The sequence below is a fragment of the Cricetulus griseus genome, assembly GCF_003668045.3.
Source record: "Cricetulus griseus strain 17A/GY chromosome 1 unlocalized genomic scaffold, alternate assembly CriGri-PICRH-1.0 chr1_0, whole genome shotgun sequence".
NCBI classification, from domain to species: domain Eukaryota; kingdom Metazoa; phylum Chordata; class Mammalia; order Rodentia; family Cricetidae; genus Cricetulus; species Cricetulus griseus.
In genome coordinates, this window is record NW_023276806.1 from 55984657 (window position 1) to 56003118 (window position 18462).

General features: G+C 43.6%; 1 protein-coding gene across 1 annotated transcript in view; it reads left to right on the forward strand.

Annotated features, from left to right (window-relative positions):
- Window positions 1–3847, forward strand: part of Cd101 (CD101 molecule) — a gene marked incomplete at its 5' end in the record, with an annotated part of 30519 nt that extends 26672 nt beyond the window's left edge. Inside the window, one exon of the mRNA XM_035451310.1 lies at window positions 3045–3847. Within this exon, the coding sequence (XP_035307201.1) occupies window positions 3045–3277 (233 nt within the window). The remainder of the gene's footprint in view (window positions 1–3044) is intronic.
- Window positions 3848–18462: the final 14615 nt, after the last annotated feature.

The following is an 18462-nucleotide window of genomic DNA, read 5'->3' on the forward strand; positions in this document are numbered from 1 at the left end:
CATTGGTTGGTCCACGGCTTTGGACCAGAAGCAAGACTGGTAAGAGGGTATGACATTTCAAGAAGCTTCTTGCCTCTTAGCATCCTAGAAAGAAAAAAAAAGAGGAAAAAATAGTAGAAGAAGAAATCAGAATTCCATTGTTCCTTTAAGGCCATGCTCCCAGTGACCTATGCCCATCTAGTTTCAGTAGCACCAAGTTGAGACCAAACCTTGACTACTTGGCCCTTTAGAGGACATCCTAGATCCAAACCACAGAGCTGAGGTCTCTATGAGGAATCAGCAGGCTTGGGAAAAGATTGCCGAGGCATTTCTCAGCTTCCCCAAGAACATTATAGCTAATGTCTGTTGCTTGCCCACTCAAGAAATGGTCTAGGCATTGTATTAAATGTTATACTGCATATTATCTTATTGAAATTCTATGGATTATTATTATCTCTGTTTATTTCATAAGGAAACAATGGATTGGAGGAGATTAATAACTTATCCAATCTTCACAAGAGTGAGTTGAAGAGTGAAGATTTGAATTAGGCTCTATCAGAAATTGAATTGGTATTCATTCACTCCGCTGCAGGAATGCTCAGGGCCACTGTTTTAACCAGGACTCCATGGCTCCTTCCTCTGTCAGTGAAAGTTCTTGGGTCAGGGACCAAGAGATACACTAGGGCAGGCTGCCCTTTGGGGTAGGAAGTTTATTACAAGAGTTATTAATGCCATAGACAGAGAGCAGCATGGTAGGGATCCTATTGAGAGTTCAAGCTCACAGGCAGTGTAGGAGGTCTCTTCTTCCAGGTCTCAGAAAAGGGAAAGTTTCCCATCATGAGCTTGTAGCCAGGCTGTCTCTGATTCACCTGCTGCAGAATGGGTGGGGTGGGGAGGAGATGGAATTCCAGAGAAGGGGTGTGCAGCTCTGAGGATGTGGAGAAAGTGAGAAGGACAGACCCATCTAGTTGAGTGTGCCCATTACATGGGTGGAGGGATGTGTCAACCCTGAGGTTTATAAGCTTCCTTGGGGAAGTGAAAATCGTGGCTGTCTGTCATTCTCCAGGAGTCTGGACACCTGAGGAGACTGTTTACAGACTCATAGATGGGCTCTCTGTAGGGGGCTTGCTATTTTCTTTCAGCAGCTCTTGTTATAAAAAAGAAGTTTCTGTAGGTAGGTATGGCCCAGCAGTCTGGTCTATTCGAACTCAGCATTGCAGGCTCTGCCTCCTTTGACCATGCTTGCAAGTGTCATCAGATGAGCCCTGGGAGACTAATTATAGTCAAGTCAGATGGTTTGGGAGAAGAATGCACAAAGAGGAATAAAGGGTTAAAAGTTAAAAGAGGCATGGTGACACACACCTATAACCCCAGTCTTTGGGAAGCTGAAGCAGGAGGATGGTGACTTCGGGTTAGTTTGGGCTATATAGTGAGACTGCCTCAGAACAGAACAAACATACAAAATGAAAGAAAAGAATCAAAATTATCTCTTCCATTGATCACGTTTTCAAGAAGGAAAATCAGATGCAAGATGACTACAAATGAGAACAGAAAAAAAAAAAAAAATCCAGGCCACCAGCTTCTGCAGCTTTGTGCCAACCCTATTCAGAACTGACAGCCTAATGTTCACCGAGGACTGTCACTCTGTGTAGCATGATGGTGGTCACCCTGGTTCTTGCATGGGGAATACAGTCTGCAGTTGATTCTTTCATCAGAATCCCTGTGAGGCCTTCTAGGGCAAATGCTTCACAAGATAGACAGACATGTAAGAGGCAGGCCCAACCCTCAAGGAGCTCACAGTGCCAGCCTGGAGCAAAGGTCTGGGTTCTCTCTTGACTTCAGCAAAGAGGTAGTCTTCAGCTTGTAAAGTGCATCAGTGTGGCCCCAGAGGGACTTCTTTTTGCAGCAGGAGGTTGATCAGAATGACCTATTAAACCTGTTTTCATCACTGAGAATCTATAATCTCATAAATTCTATAGCTTAACCTTTGCAGAAGAGAGGGCTCATGCCATTATGATTTCCCAAGCAAAGCACAGCTGCTGTCAGCATTGGATTGTTCAGAACAGCCTCAGTTTCAAATGTATCATAAATGTAGCTGGAAAACCACAGTGAGTGATTGGTAGCACTTCACACACATGGCTTTCTGCTGAATGCCTCTAACCTGGGCCTTTGGTTGTCATTAGCTCAGGGCACCATTTCCCAGGACCTGTGGTGTCTGATTCTACTCTGCTTCCCTGGGAAGTGGCCAGGAGCCCCACTGCCCCACATTTGTCTGGTGATGGTACCTCGCAGCAGACTGTAATTGCCTGAGATCACGTGCTTTGGCATGTACAGTGTTTTTCACCCTGCGACAACCTTCATTTTGGTTTAGTTCACATGTCTAGGCATTATGAGTGATGCACGGATCCCAGGACACTGTTAGATACTCTCAATCAAGGTAAGGAAGGGGCCTAAACAAAGGTCTGTGTGACAAGAGAGTGAGAACTGGGCCCTGTGAAAAGTCTGGGAGAAGTGAGATCCAACCAGCTGGGGCTGTGCCCAGAGGCATAGGAAGTGACAGATGAGCTTGGGGGGCTCAAGGAGCCAGGGGCTGGGCCACCTGTGTGACATGGGCCAGGGGGAGAAGCATGCTCCTCCGTAGGTCCAGCTGTTGCTGAGGGTAGCACCGTGAGTTTCAGGAGCAGCAGTGGGAATAGCTCAGTTAAAAATTCAGGGCCAGCTACACAGTTGAGAACGAGGGCTGAATTATACATATCTTTTCTGAGGGAAGAAGATTAAAGGAAAGGTTTTCTTTTTTGTTTTGCTTTTTGGCTGGTGGTTGTAAGTAGGTCATTGGCAGCTCTATAGCTGCAATGGCCGGGCAGGGGGAGATGCATGTGTTGGGAACGTACGTACTAGGCCTGTTCTCCCGTGCGCTGCCTTGCTCTCGCTCTCACAGGATGAAGGACCTGTGCCATCCCGCCCTGTTATCTACATGGACTTGCCTATAATCGTGTATAAGGAGATGTACGTGACTAGTCAGATAGTCTGGACCCTGATTATCTTCTGTTTCTCTTTTGTTGCAGAATCCACGTTCTCTTCCCGGATCTGCTCCTCCGAACACTTGATTCACTTCCTCATCGTCTGCCCCGTCATCATGCTGCTGCTGCTGCTCACTTCCCTCCTCTGCTTGTATTGGAAGGCCAGGAAGTTGTCACAGCTGAGTCTCAGAGCCCAGAAGGAAAAGGCTCTCTGTGTGGACATGAAGAGGGCCACTGGAGACTGGACCACAGTTAGGAAGGAAGATGGAGGCTACTGAATCCCAAGGAAAGTCTACACTGATAGAGGGAGTGTGATGGGATTGTATTGGACTGACCAGGGTGAATGGATTCTGCTTCAGACCTTGGCCAAGTTACCTAGGAACCAGAAGAGACCTGTCGTGGGCATGTGTTGTTAACCAGATCCTGTTGTGTTTCTTTGTGTGGCACCTGACTCTTTGAGTCCTGTAGATGTAGATAGTGTCATTGCCCCAGCTTACATAGACCTCATCTCCTGGAGGTCCAGCCCTCATCTGGAAAGCAAGGAACACCAGACAATGAGCCTTCCTTCCTCTCTCATTCCTCTCCAATAACACCTATTCTCTTGGAAACAACAGCTTGGCCCAGTCAGAAGGGAAATCATTTCCTTCTAGATAAGAGATGCAGGAGAAATCTGATGTCAGCAAAGCAAGAAGAATTGAGAGAATCTGATTCCCCAATCAGTTTCTTTCTAGGCAGAAACCCATCCCTCATCCCTTTACAAATGCCTGCCAGAAAGTGTAAGAGTAGTTATCTAATCAACATTGGTTCTTTGACAAAAGAATAACATGTTGTAGCCTTTTTGACATTTCTACTTGGCTTCATGCTTTATGATTTGGGGTGGGGGGGTTGTTCCTATTCTTATTTTGATGAGAAAGGGTATTGTGATACAGCCCAGGCTAGCCTTGAACTTGAACTCACCATATAGCCCTGCACAGTATAGTCTAGGCTGTCCTCCAACTTGCAGCAGTCTTCTTCCTACCAAGGTCAGCCTCGGAATACTGGGATTAGAAACATAATTTGATTCCAGGTGGTGATGGCACATGCTTTTAATCCCAGCACTCAGGAAGCAGAGGTTAGGTGAATCTCTGAGTTCCAGGCCAGCCTGGTCTACATAGTGAGCTCCAGGACAGCCAGAGCTACACAGAGAAGCCCCTTCTTGGGATGGGAGAGTCGAGGCTATCACATATTGGCATGCTTGGTTTAAGAGTTAGTAAATTGTGGGCAGTGGTGGCACAGACCTTTAGTCCCAGCACCTGGGAGGCAGAGGCAGGTGGATCTCTGTGAGTTCGAGACCAGCCTGGTCTACAAGAGCTAGTTCCAGGACAGCTTCCAAAGCCACAGAGAAACCCTGTCTTGAAAAAAAAAAAAAAAAAAAAAAAAAAAAAAAAAAGAAGAAGAAGAGTTAGTAAATCATCATTGAAGAGCATCCCTCACACCATGCAACAGTGTTCTAAATTCGACCCCCAAGGCCTCCTACCTCCTTGTCACCTTGCCCAGCCCACCACCAAGGTGCTTGTCTAATGCCTAGAGAAGGAAAGGGTTTCAGTAGAACTTTGGAGAGGGGTCTGCAAAGTGATGCCCCTATCTCACATTAGTGGAGTTAGGGCTCAGGGGACACAGCAGGTCCCTAATTGCACCCTAGAAAGTCACCAGGGTGAGGTGTCATGGTTTAACGCTTTCAAGAGCTGTTTCCACTGTCCAGCCAGAATTGAAAATCAATCAAGTAAAGGACCTCAGATAACACATCTATTTATTGTCTATGTGACCACCAGGGTTTCTTCAGTACTTGCTAATTTGCATTTCTAAGGAGAGCCATTTATTTTTAATTATTTTATCAGGCACACAGTCCTCTCCAAAGATAATTAGTTCCTTTGCTCCTTTGCAAGCAGATTATCGGTGGCTGTGAGAACTCCCACCATAGACCTGCTGGTTCTTTAATCCAGTTCCCTCTAAAGCCTCATTTGAAACATTCCAAATGTTTTCTTAAACAACCAACACATTAACTTCTTCTCTCCCAGGTAAGGATGAAGAAAACTGAAACTGAAGAGTCTTCAGAAATATGATGGCTCCCCCTACTTTTAGAGGCCTTTTAAGAAAACTCTTTTATTTGTGTATGGGTAATTTGTGTAATTTGCCTGCCTGCATGTCTGTGCACCATGAGAGTGCAGGGCCCACTAAAGTCAGAAGAGGGCACTGGATCCCTTGGAACTGGAATTAAAGATGGTTGTGAGATTCCATTCAAGTGCTGGGAATCGAACCTGAATCCTCTGGAAGAACAGCCAGTACTACTAACTGCTGAGCCATCTCTCCAGCCCCCAAGGCTTTTTTTTTTCCCTCTTTTTATTATTATTAATTCAAGTTAGGGAACAGGCTTGTTTCACATGTAATTCCCCTCTCCCTCTTCCTCTCCCTCCCCTTACCCCCATTCCTTCTCCCCTTTTTTTCTTTTTTTAAGACAGGATTTTACTATGTAGCCTAAACTGACCTGGAATTTGCAATATAGGCCAGGCTAGTCCAGCACTTACAGAGATCTGCCTGTCTCTGTAAAGGCATGCACCATCATGCCTAAAAGAAACTTTTATGTGAATTGAACCCTGGCCAGAGAATCATGAAATACACTGTGATATTTCCCATCTGGTCTGCCTGGAGTACTCTCCCAACATCCGTCCTCACTCTTTACCTTTCAACTCCAGCTCAGGCATTGCTTCTTTTCCATTAACCCAGGACAGACCTTCTTAGAGGAGACAGGGCCACCAAATGTTTCCAGCCAGAGTGCAGCCAGGGGAAGTGTGTCCCTGAAACACTCCCTGCTTTTCCGTCACTGTGGTAGGCTAAAAGGGTGGTGACTCAAATATGTCCAGCCACATAGCCACATTGTCTAGCCCTTTCTGGATGCTCTGTTTCATAAGTGGGATGAACAACCTTAGAGCTACATCACACTATTGATCCAACAGTTTTCAGGCAACTAAAACCCAAAGTCTTTGTGTGTGTGCACATATGTGCACGTGTGAGTGTATGTGTAGTGGTGTCTTCCTCAATTTCTACTCTGCCTCATTTTTTTTTTTTTTTGAGGAATAATCTCTAACAGAACTTGGAGCTCACCTGTTCTAGGCTAGACCAGCTGGCCAGTGAACCACCAGGATCGTCTGGTCTTGTGCCCACCCCCCCCCCATACACACAGACACACACACACAGACACACACTCATGCCAAACCAGAGCTGAGTTTACCATAGTCTGCTTTTATGGGGGGCTGGGGATCTGAACTCAGGTCTTCATGTCTGTGCAGCTGGTGCTTTACCCACTGAGCCATCTCCCCAACCCAACCCTGAAGCTTCTTGAATAAAATTAGCTTTGATCCAGCCTCATATCCATCTTTCAGGACACTTCTCTCCAGTTGTGCTCATGTTTCTTTTGTATTTGAACTTGGTGGAGGACTTTTCTTGTGCTCAGTGATTGCAACTTTCCTATTCTGTGTCCCCTCTTGGCTTTATTATCAGCTTTGTTATAAATCCTCTTTGGCAGTGAGACATGCCTTTATCTCGGGGATGGATGGGAAGACCACAGCCCAAGGGCCTGATGCAGCCTTACGCCCGTGCTTTAAATACAGTTGACTGGAATACAGTCATTCTCATTCCCTTACATTCTATGCATGGCTGTCTTTCTGAGGAAATGAACACAATGGGAGGTCCTTAAGGAGAGAGACCATGTGTGATGGTTAATTTTATCATCAGCTTTACACAACTTAGAGTCACTTGGGAAGAGTCAGCCTCAATCGAGGAATTGGCTAGATCCAACTGACCTGTAGGAATGTTTATGGGAGATTTTCTTGATTGTTAGTTGTTATGGAAGGGCCCAGCCCACTGTGGGCAGTGTTATCCCTGGGGGGGGGGCAGGAGGCTGGGCTGTGTAAGGAAGCTAAGTAAATGAACCAGATACTGAGATAGTAAGCAGTGTTCCTCCATGGTTTCTGCTTCAAGCTCCTGTCCTGGCTTCCCTCAATGATGGATTGTGACATGGAGGTACAAAGCAAACAAACCCTTCCTCCCAGGTTGCTTTTGGTCAGAATGCTTTATCAGAAAAAAGCTAGAACACCATATGACCTACAAAACCTAAAATGATTTCTTTTTGACCCTTTCCAGGGACTATTTCCAGCCTCTGTCTCTTTGGGTTAGTGTTCTGCCCATTGTAGCCATGTATTATGTTCCTGAAAAACTTGGTTTGACCTATTTTATCTTCCTTTGTTGTGTATTTGGTTGACTTAATAAACAGTCTTGGGCTGTCAGGACTGGTGTCTGGTCCAAATCATTCTGCCCTTAGGATCCTCCCGGGCAGGCTGACACCCATGCAGAGTGGAAAGCTCGCCTCCCTGAGGAACTCCTTGCCACTGTTCTGAGAACCTTCTCTAAGCGAGAGAAGCTGACACCGAATGAATACGGCATGGCTGCTCCTCTCATTATTTTTAGTCTTTTGAGACATGTGTAACACTAACTGACTTATTGCTGAAGATGAATGCTGTGGTGAGAAGATGCAAGCCACACTAATTCCTCATGACTGTTCAGAATTTATTCAGCCCTGTAGTTTCTTGGCATCCTACACAGAAGGGACTGTTTCCTTTCCTCAAGCAAGGAACTGATGCTCAGAGAGGTTAGGATTCATCCAGGATCAACTAGCACTGGGCAGAAGAGCAAGAATCAAACTTTAGGTTTACTGAGCTATCCTACACCAATGGACCCCCCTTCCTAATGTGCAACCTTCTAATACAGCTCCTCGTGGTGTAGTGACCCCCCCAACCATAACATTATTGTCATTGCTATTTCATAATTGTAATTTTGTTACTGTTAATAATTGTAATGTAAATATCTGATATGTGACCCTGTGAAAGGATCTTTCTACACACACACACCAAGGGGCTGCGACCCAGAGGTTGAGAACTGCTGTCCTGGACTCTTACCACACACCCTGTGCACTAATTTATTGCTAAGCAGGGAAATTTTGATGACGATAATACCCACATCACTGGTTCAAGATGGGGTGTTTATACAGACATAGGGGCTTGTTGTTCCTTTTCTTTCCCATAGCCAGATCCACAGTGGTAGGAGAAACTCCTGTCCATAATAGTTAAGGAAACAGCTTGCTCACCTCCCAACAGCCAACTTATAAATAGGTTTTAAGCCCCTTCAAATCATAAACGAATGTCACTGTATCTCGATTTTTTTTCAGGCCATACCTGTGCTCATATGAAATGAAATCAATAGCAGCAATTCAGATTTCACAGGCTTTGGCCAAGGCTTGCTTACAGCAGGGCCTTAGCCATCAATAACGTCCTTCAAATATATCTGAGGGTTCTGCGGGATGCTGAGGGTTCACATGCACTCACAAGCGAAGTCTCTCCCCTATGATTCCTTGTTGTTTAGCTGGGTACCATGGGCTCCCTGGAGCTTGGGATGCTGGGTGGAGCATGAGAAATGGGCAGGCAACACTACACTCAGTCTATCTGTCTGCATCACATTCAGCTCTAAGGTCTCTGTGACTTTATGCTTTGTGGTTATTCTCTTGAAAAAAAAAAAAACAGCTCTATTACCCTTTGCCAACTATCTGCTTTGTAACATCTAAACACTAGCAGTCTGGGACCACCCTGTTCAGTCCTCCCCTTCCGGTCCTGTGGCCTGAGGTACTATGCACTTGACCTCTTCACCACCTGTTTCCCTTTGCTTCCCTCAGGGAGATCTTGCAAGCCTGCTTGAGGGCGCCCTACACCATCACCAGACAGGTTCCAAGGTATCTGTGCTCCCTTAGAAGGCAGTCCTGTTACACAGGGTATTCATTTTACCCCTAATTAAGTAAAGTGCTCCGACCACTTAGAAACAAGGGGAATACCACAAGGGAGATGCTATTTGACTGAGCACTGAAAGTAATGGCACATCTTTAAAAGTTGAGTTGAGGTAAACCATTTAGGCAGAGGAGACTCGCAAGAGAAACACAATAATGCATAGAGTAGCTCTAGGTTGCTTTAAATGTCACATTCACAGAGAGCTGGGAGAAGGGATATTGAATGTGCATATAGATGCTTGAGTTTAATGATGACCATTGGGCGGCCAGTGAGCATTGCTTAGCAGGGAAGGGAGGGTGAGTATTCAGGGAGAGAAAATGACCAGTAAAGAGTTTGGCTGAAGTTGGGCCTGGGAAGGCAGTGACACCAAAATGAAACAGGGCAGCTGGCTGGAAGTCAGTCTTCATTTTCCAAACCACAAATAATGAAAGTGACATCAATTTTAGGAATGTCTTGAGTGTAGAACAAAATTATCAGAAAAGTTCAAGTTTTAGGCAAACCTGGGCCACATAGCAAGACTGTGACTCAGAAACTAAAAGTAAATAAATAGGAGGAGGAAAAAGAAAGAAATTTTAAGTGAAGGTCACAAAGTAGCTAATATTTATTTGCTAAATACAATGACACATCATGAGGTTCTTTTAGTTTAAAAAATATATGTTAACCTAATTTTCTCTTAATGTGTACAGATATAGCCAACAGTTACATTTACTATCTCAACTGGTTTTTCATTCATCTTTTTATTTGAGATGGGATCTTTCTATGTAGGTCAGGCTAGCCCAGAACTATAATCCTCTTACCTTGGCCTCCTGAATGCTGGGATTATAGGTATATCCCATCATACCTATCTCCATTTATCTTTTTTATACTCACATCTACATTTAATTTGCCTGTTAGAAATGTGAAGCTTCTACCATGTCACCTCTGAAACCAAGGTCTCTTCTGGAACTATTTGCTGAGACAAAAGCCCACAAATGCTTCCAAAGTTTATCACTATCATCACCATTATGTGAAAGTCCAAGGCTATTCTCTCTGTGAGACAGAAAGTGGAGGGTTTCCACTATGCTCTGCACATCCAATAATAGAATCCTTGGATAATGCATCTCACCCTAGACCCTTCTTGGTACCCTGTGTTCTATCTACAACAAATTACTCACTCAGCCCCAACTGTGTTTCTAGTTGTATGTCTTTTACTGTGAAAACCTTTTCCTTTTCTGTGATCCTGACCAATCCCTTGAACTGATCTCAATATTTTTGAGGCCCACACAAAGTCTTAGGAGAAAGATGTGCTCTTTACTCTTTTGTTTGTGTCTTTGTTAGGGTTTCTACTGCTGTGAAGAGACACCATGACCATGGCAACTCTTCTAAAGGAAACATTTAATTGTGGTGGTTCACTTACAGTTCAGAGGTTCATTCCATTATCATCATGGTGGGACATGGTGGCATGAAGGCAGACATGGTGCTAGAGAGGTAGCTGAGAGTTCTATATATTGCAGACAACAGGAAGTGAGCTGTCTCACTGGGTGTGGCTTGAGCATATTTGAGACCTCAAAGCCCGCCTCCTCAGTGGCACACTTCCTCCAACAACATCACACCCACTCTATAAAGGCCACACCTTCTAGTAGTTCCACTCCCTTTGGGGGCCATTTTCTTTCAAACCACCACAATTTGCGTGTTCTAGACTGGATGATATTCAGATAGAGTTGTGTGTGATACAAGACAGAATGTCAGAGAGATCCCTACTCCCCCTGCAAACTCTTTGGAAACTAAGACTTTGAGTGCCCCTGCTCTTCTCTTGAGTGGTCTCCCCACAAGGGACTGCTGCCAGGAAGCATTTCTGTATGGCCTGAGGTAGTGCATAGCACAGACACTATAACATGGAACCTGCCCTTATCACTGGTGCGAGTCTGTTGCTGACAACCTTCCCCTTTTTATGAACAGAGTAAGCCATTTTTCAATATGAGAGATTTTCAATGCTTTAGCTATTAGTTATGATACTGATCACTACGAACACAGGGCATTGGGGCTCATACTGTAGTCCCAGCACATGGGAGGTGGAGGCAAGAGGACTAAGAGTTCCTCAGCTGCAGGGCGAAGTCAAGGCCAGTTTGTATTTCATGAAATTCTGCAAACAGAAAATAATCATTGAAAGTCCTGATCATATAGAGCAAATATACACCATGACAATAGCAGTGCGTGTCCTTTGATGACACACATGTGTGTGCAATGAATCCCTAATTGAAACACATACTATTAATAGCTCTTGGTACGATAATACTATAGACCAAGGATCATCAACTTAGATTTAAGCAGGTAAATTAAAAGAAAAACAATTTGTCTGAGGAGAGTCCTTAGGGAGTAATGCAAACAGAGGAATTTGGAACATGCATTTCTATTTAAAGGCACTCAGAGCCAAAGTAATATATGAGATAATTGTGCAAAGAATTAAAAGGCTTTAGAGGACAGATTCAATCCTTTGCCATCTTGCATCACATCCTGAGGCCATCAACCAATACCAAACTCTACCATCAAAACAGCATCTCAAGGTTATGACTACATTCACTGATCACAAGGCCACATACCCAGCTATTTTGTGGTTTTATCATTTGAAAGTATGTCTATCACACATTATAAATGAATTTTTGTATTGCACCCAAGATGGAAAGCTTGAGTGCCATTGTTATGAATGTAAAATAGCATAGCCTCTATGAACAAGACACAGAGCAATTCCTTTCATTTTTTCCTTTACCTTACTTACATTCTTACCAAAAAATAGAAATGAAATTACCATATAATTCAGTAACTTTGCTTCTGAGTGTATATCCAAATTACTGAAAGTGAGGACATGAAGTGATTTTTGTACACCAATGTACATAGCAGCACTCATGATAGCCAAAAGTCCATGGATATATGAATAAATTAACAGATTATATTATATATACATATATATATATATATATATATATATATATAATAGAATATTGGCCATTCTTTAAAAGGAAGGACATTATGACACACACTACAACATGGATGAACCTTGGAGACATTGTAAGTGAAGCATCCCAATCATAAATGAATAAATGGTGCATGATGCATTCACTCATAAGAAGTGCCTGGAGTAATCGAATTTATAGAGACATAAAGCAGAATAGTGTTTTCCAGGGCTAAGTGATGGGACAGTATGGCATATCTGTTTAATTGATTAGAGGGCTTTGATTTGGGAAGACGAAAAACTCACTGGAGCTGGATGGTGGTGATTGCACAGCAGTGTGCTTGAACTTAATACCACTGAAATGTGCACTTACATGGGAAGAATAGTAAATTTTATGTAGATTTTAGCACATTAAAGAGTGTGGGGGGAAGCTGAGAGATAGCCAAGATGGTAAAGGTTTTGGTGAATAAGCTTGAGAACATGTGTTCCAGCCTCAGAACCCACATTTTTAAAAAAGGTCTGGCCTGGTGTCATGTGCCTGTAATCCCAGAACTGGGGAGGCAGAAACAGATGGATCGCTGGCACTCACTGGCCATCCAGACTGGCTGAATCAGTGAGCCCCATGTCAATGCAAGACTGTGTCTCAAAAATCAAGGTGGAGACCGGGCGTTGGTGGCACACGCCTTTAATCCCAGTACTTGGGAGGCAGAGGCAGGTGAATCTCTGTGAGTTCAAGGCCAGCCTGGTCTCCAGAGTGAGTCCCAGGATAGGCTCCAAAGCTACACAGAGAAACCCTGTCTCAAAAAACAAAAAACAACAACAACAACAACAACAACAAAAAAATCAAGGTGGACAGCTCCTGATGAACGACATCTGAGCTTGACCTCTGACCTCCAACTGTATGTGATCACATACATGCACAGGAACACACACACACACATATTCACATACACACACACACATACACACACACACACACACACACACACACACACACACACACACACAAACACACACACGCATACTGGAAAATATAAGATAAACCACCATCATTTACTCTTTTCCACGGTTATCCTGTTACTCTGGTGTCACATTCATAAAGAGTTTCTCTTTCCTCATGCAGTAGCTTTGAGAACAAAAAAATGACACAAAGGCTATATTTTATATGCTATTTTAGGAAATCATTGCTTAGGCCAGGTGTCAAGGTACATGCTTGTAATTTTAGGTCTTGGGAGATGGAGGCAGGAGGACCATGAGTTCCAGGCCAGTTTCAGCTACAAGGGGAGACCCTGTTTGAAATAAATAAATAAAAAAAAATAGCAAGCATAGTGGTACAAGCCTCTAATTCCAGACTCGGGAGATAGAGGCAGGAAGATTGCAGGTTTGAGGCCAGCTTAGATTGTAAGGAGATCATGATAGGATCTTGTCTGAAAAACAAACAAAACTAAGCATAAAAACCACTTTGACTGTGCTCTCTATACTTCAATAATACATCAAATCACAATCAACCATGATCTAATCACAATTTACCACTGTGCTGTTTTATTAAGAAATGCAAAACTGGCTTACCATGAAAAATTCAATTTATGTAAATCATTGTGTTAACAGAATGTAGAGAAAAATTCTTCATCATCTCAGTAGGTGCAAGGAAAGATTTAGTGGTTTCTAGGGCTCATGTCCAACACATTTCTTAGAAAACAGACAATAGAGGGGAGTGTTCTCAAATTAACAAAGGGTGTCACATTCAGTTATAAAATACTGAGTGCTTCTTGGTTGTTCGAAATGTGATGGGATGCCGGCTAGCACTATGTTTCTTGAATAGCAGACTGAAAGTTCTCAAAATGCAATGCCTTAACAGGCCCCCAGGCCTTAGCACTACTGATGCCATGTTAGAGGCACCATTCTGACCTTAAAAACTATCATGTTGGCCCCAAACCAGAACAAAGACCTAGTCCATAGTTCCAAGAAAGTTCCGAGTAAAAAGTTCCTTAATGTACTAACTAACCTTGCTTTTTGGCTTCTGAAGTTCCACTTTGTGCTACCTGAAGTGTGCCAACCAGGATGCAGGTTTTGTGAATAAAAGACAAAGAGCTGTAAGGCGTGGGGCTGCATGATTTGGGCAAGTTCCCCACGCAGCCACTGGCTGGCAGTAAAGATTTTCCTTTCCTCTATAAGAGTGCCCATGTGGTGGTCTCTTGTGGGCTTACCTCACAACAGTACAACAGGACAAAGAAATCAAAACGATTGAAACAGAAATTAAACTGTCTTCATTTTCAGGTGACTTTATTACATTTGTAGGAAATTCAAGTCAGATACTAGATCAATACAAAAAAAGTGAACTGTAGTTTGATAACAAATAATTTAGAAGTCATATTTATAATAGAATAAAATGCTGAATGCCTTAGAATAAATTTAAGAATAAATTCTACTATATGTAAGATGTTGCTGGGCTGAAAAAAGACCTATTGTAGAGAGCCTATTTTCATAGTTAAAAGGCTCAGCATCATTAACATGTCAATTATCTTTGAGTTGATCCACTGATGTAAAGCAGCTATTAGCAATGAAGGAAGGGGCAAATTTGCTCCCTAGTGAATATTTGCCAGTACTGGAGACATTTTTGGTGTCACAGCTTGGGAAAGTGCTAGTGAATAAGAAACCAGGTATTCTCTGGTCTGTTATTCACAGAGTGAAGCCTCCCCCTTCTATAATAAATACTTGTCAAGCCCCAAACTTCATTAGTGTCACACTTAATGGAATCCTGACTCAAATCCCAGGTTATTTTTAGGCATCAATGATGGGGAATGTCCTTTTGTATGCTGTGAATATGTTTCTCTTATTGGTTGATGAATAGAGCTGTTTCGGCCAATGGACAGGCCGGATGTAGCCAGACAGGAAGTGTGGGCAGGGCTAGCAGACTGGAATTCTAGGAAGAGGAATGCAGACAGTGATTTGGAGGAGATACCATGTAGCCTCGGAAGAAGAAAGAGGTCCAGGCTTTCTCCGGTAAGCCAAGACCATGTGGAGATACACAGACTAATAGACGTGGGTTACTAATTAAGAGAGAGCTAGCTAATAAGAAGCCTGAGCCATAGGCCTAACAGTTTATAATTAATATAATCCTCTGTGTGTTTATTTGGGCTGCAGGACTGGGTGGGACAGAAACCTACGCCTACACATTCAATATGCTCATTCTAGTATAAATAAATGTAAGAATTTTGGGGGGTCAAGAAGACCATGTTTAAAAATAAAAAGTTGAATTATGAACTACATAATTAAATTCCAGTAAATTCTGTAAAGTGCAATAATTAAGACCACCTGAAAGATGTTGATAAAAAGAATGAGCCCAATAGAGCAGAACTGGAGACTAGAAATAAATCTACACAAATACATTTACTAATTTCTACTAATGCTGTTACTGTACTGAGGAGAGAATGCTTCTTCTAGTGAATAATGCTTGAGTAATTAGAAATAATGTTTTAAAAAATCATCTCACATTGCATGTGATAAAATATCATTAAAATTAAAAATTGAGAATCAGGCTGAGCGTTGGTGGTGCAGGCCTTTAAACCCAGCACTTGGGAGGCAGAGGCAGGCAGATCTCTGTGAGTTCGAGGCCAGCCTGGTCTCCAGAGCGAGTGCCAGGATAGGCTCCAAAGCTACACAGAGAAACCCTGTCTCAAAAAACAAAAAAACAACAACAAAAAAAGAGAATCAAATAGATGACTGACATTGTAGAATTATAGTTTAAAAGAGAAATGATGAGATACACATATTTGCTAAGCATCCTGTGGTACTGACTCTGTGACAAGGCCTACACTAAGAGCCAGGCATGCAGAAGTTGCTGGTTTAGGAGGATTGAATCTCTGTGACAACATCGAGAAGAAAATGGAATCAGTCAGAGTTCTCTAGAAAAACAGAAACAACTGGATCTGAACAGAGATGTAAAAGGAATTTTATTCTGGGAATTGTTTCACACAGTAATTGAGGCAGTGAATCTCTAGTACAATGTTTGCAGGTCAGAGGCTCACTGAAGCTAATGGTGTGATTTCATCATAATCCAGTGGCCTGAGAAACTAGGGGGGCTGATGAGGTGATTCCCACACTGGGGCCTGAGAACTGAAGGGCAAAGACAGGCCTTGCAGGCCCAAGAACCAAAAGCTCAGATGTTCAAGGGTTGATACCAATCTCAAGAAGAGAGGATTTGCCCTTTCTTGGGCTTCTTGTTCTACTTGTGCTGGTAATAGTTTGTAGCTACCAACCTGGAGGCTGATCTCTCATTTACAATTTTTTAGATTATTTTATTTTATTGTATGTGTATTGAATAATTTGCCTTCATGTATTCATGTGCACCCTGGGTGCACATGGTGACCATGGAGGTCTGAAGAGGGTGTTGGAACCCCTAGAACTGGAGTTATGGATGGTTGTGAGCCACCATGTGAGCACTGGGAATTGAACCTGGGTCCTCTGCAAGAGCAACAGGTGCTCTTAACCACTGACCCAACTCTGCAGCCCACAGGGCCAATCTTTATGTGGCTTACTTGCTTATTTCTTCCTGCAGCATCTTCCCAGACACACCCAGGAACAATACTGTATTAGGTATCTGGGCATTCTTTAGCCCAATCAAGTTGACACTTAACATTATCCATCACAAGAATAAAACAGGGAAACACAGTTCCGTCTTAGGATCACTAAGGATTATGACTCCAGATCAGTGCTCCTTCTATCACAGTGGGCTTCGGTCAGCTGCGGACTCCACCCTCCCAAGAACAGAGATGTACAAGTAACATGAGAGGAACACTGGGAGGTCGGCAATGGTAGGCCCCAGGGCCCTCTAAGTGCCAGCTAACTCTTAAGAGAGAGATGAATTTGGCCTGGGGAAGCAGAGGTGCCCTTTGTACTCAGCCATGACTTCCACACAGTTCCTTTTTGCCCAACACATGTGGAGTACATGGCCATTCTGTGTTGCCTTATGAAGCAGTTTAAACAGACACAGGAGAGCAGGTTTTGTGATGGTTTCCTGTCACTGAAGGCAGATGCTACAAGTTCTCAAGTCTGTCTTTAGGGAGTCTTTACCCTGTTTAATGGCCTGTCTGGCAGCAGCTATTTGCACCACCCTGCTGGCTGCAGAAAATTGAGGGGGGTCTCAGGTTGTCATTGCTCAAGATACAACCTGCTCAATAAAAGGGTGCTGATCTCAGAATGGCCAGTGTTCCCTTAAGTATGGTTCAGGCGCCTTCTAGGTCCTGTGCACAGAGGACAGTTCTACTGACGGAAAACCTTGAGTGGAGCCGCAGGCTTCTGAGTGGTAGGCTCAGCTTCCAATATAAGTGTTGCCCACTCCACCCAGCATCAGGGCCTGGCACACAGGTACTTAGAAGTATACCTTCGTCGGCGCTTGAATGAGGAAAGGCATTCAGCAAAGCCCGTGATGAGTGCCATGCATCATCGAGCTTCCCATGCATCAACACATGACTAGGTGGCACCAGTTGGTAGTTTGGTCCTTCCTCACAAGAGATTTGGTAAATACAGTGCCCTCACCAAGAAGCAAACTCCAATAAGGCAGATTGGAGCTACTAACTACTTCTCACCAACTGCTTTGCCCTTTTGCCCCTTTAAGATTCACAAACTGAAGTTAATGTCCCTGACTTGATAGAGCTCCATGTGAGGATCTTAAATGAGATGGACGTGAGGGAGTAGGCATTCATATCTTTAGATATCGTTGTCATCACTGGCCAGCTACCTGTGTTCTAGCTCTCAGCAGCATACTTCTGGAGAGAGCAAAATGTGGGATCTGAACACAAGCGTAGACTGTCACAAAACAGGACTGAACAGGATTGCTGTAGGTTCTCAGCCACAGAGGCAAATGGAGGGACAGTTTGAGGAAAGAATCTAGCTACCAGGGCAAGGAGAATGGAGGAACATTTAGATAATGTGGTCTGGACACTTTTCAGTTGAATGAGAAGCCAGTGTGATTTAGTCCAGGAGTTCAAAGCAAAGACATACAAATACATGGAAAATAATGAGAAATGGAGTCACTGGGGACTCCTATCTTGGGATACTTTATAGCTGTATTAATTAGCTAATTCAATTTACATGTGGATTTGAGTGCAAACAGCACATTTGGAAAACAATGTACGAGGAAGCATATGCAGTGGAGATAGGAAACAGTTAGTTTGGGAATTTGTATTGGGGCGCTTGGGCCCAGAGCAAAACACCAGAGGCGTTTGGATTGACACAACAGAAATTTATCTTCTCACATTTCTCAAGCTTGCATCCTAGATCAAGGTGCTGATCCTTTGTCCTGGCCTGTAGATGATCTGAGTACCTTCCTCCTCAGTGTGCTCTCTGAACACGAGAACAATCTTTCTTTTCTCTCTCTTCCCTCAACCTCCCTCTGTCTCTGTCTACCTCTCTCCCTCTTTTCCTTTCTCCCTCCCTCCCTCCCTACTTCCCCCCTCTCTGTCTCTCATGCAGGCACATGTATGCCATGACACACTTGTGGATGTCAGAGAACAGCATAGGGTGTTGGATTCTGCTTCCATCATGTTTGAGCAGGGTTTCTTATTTGCAGTCGCATATGCCAGACCAGCTGGTCCACAACTTTCCAGGGCATCTCCCACCTCAGTTTCCCATCTCACTGGAGGAGTACTGGTGTTACAGATGC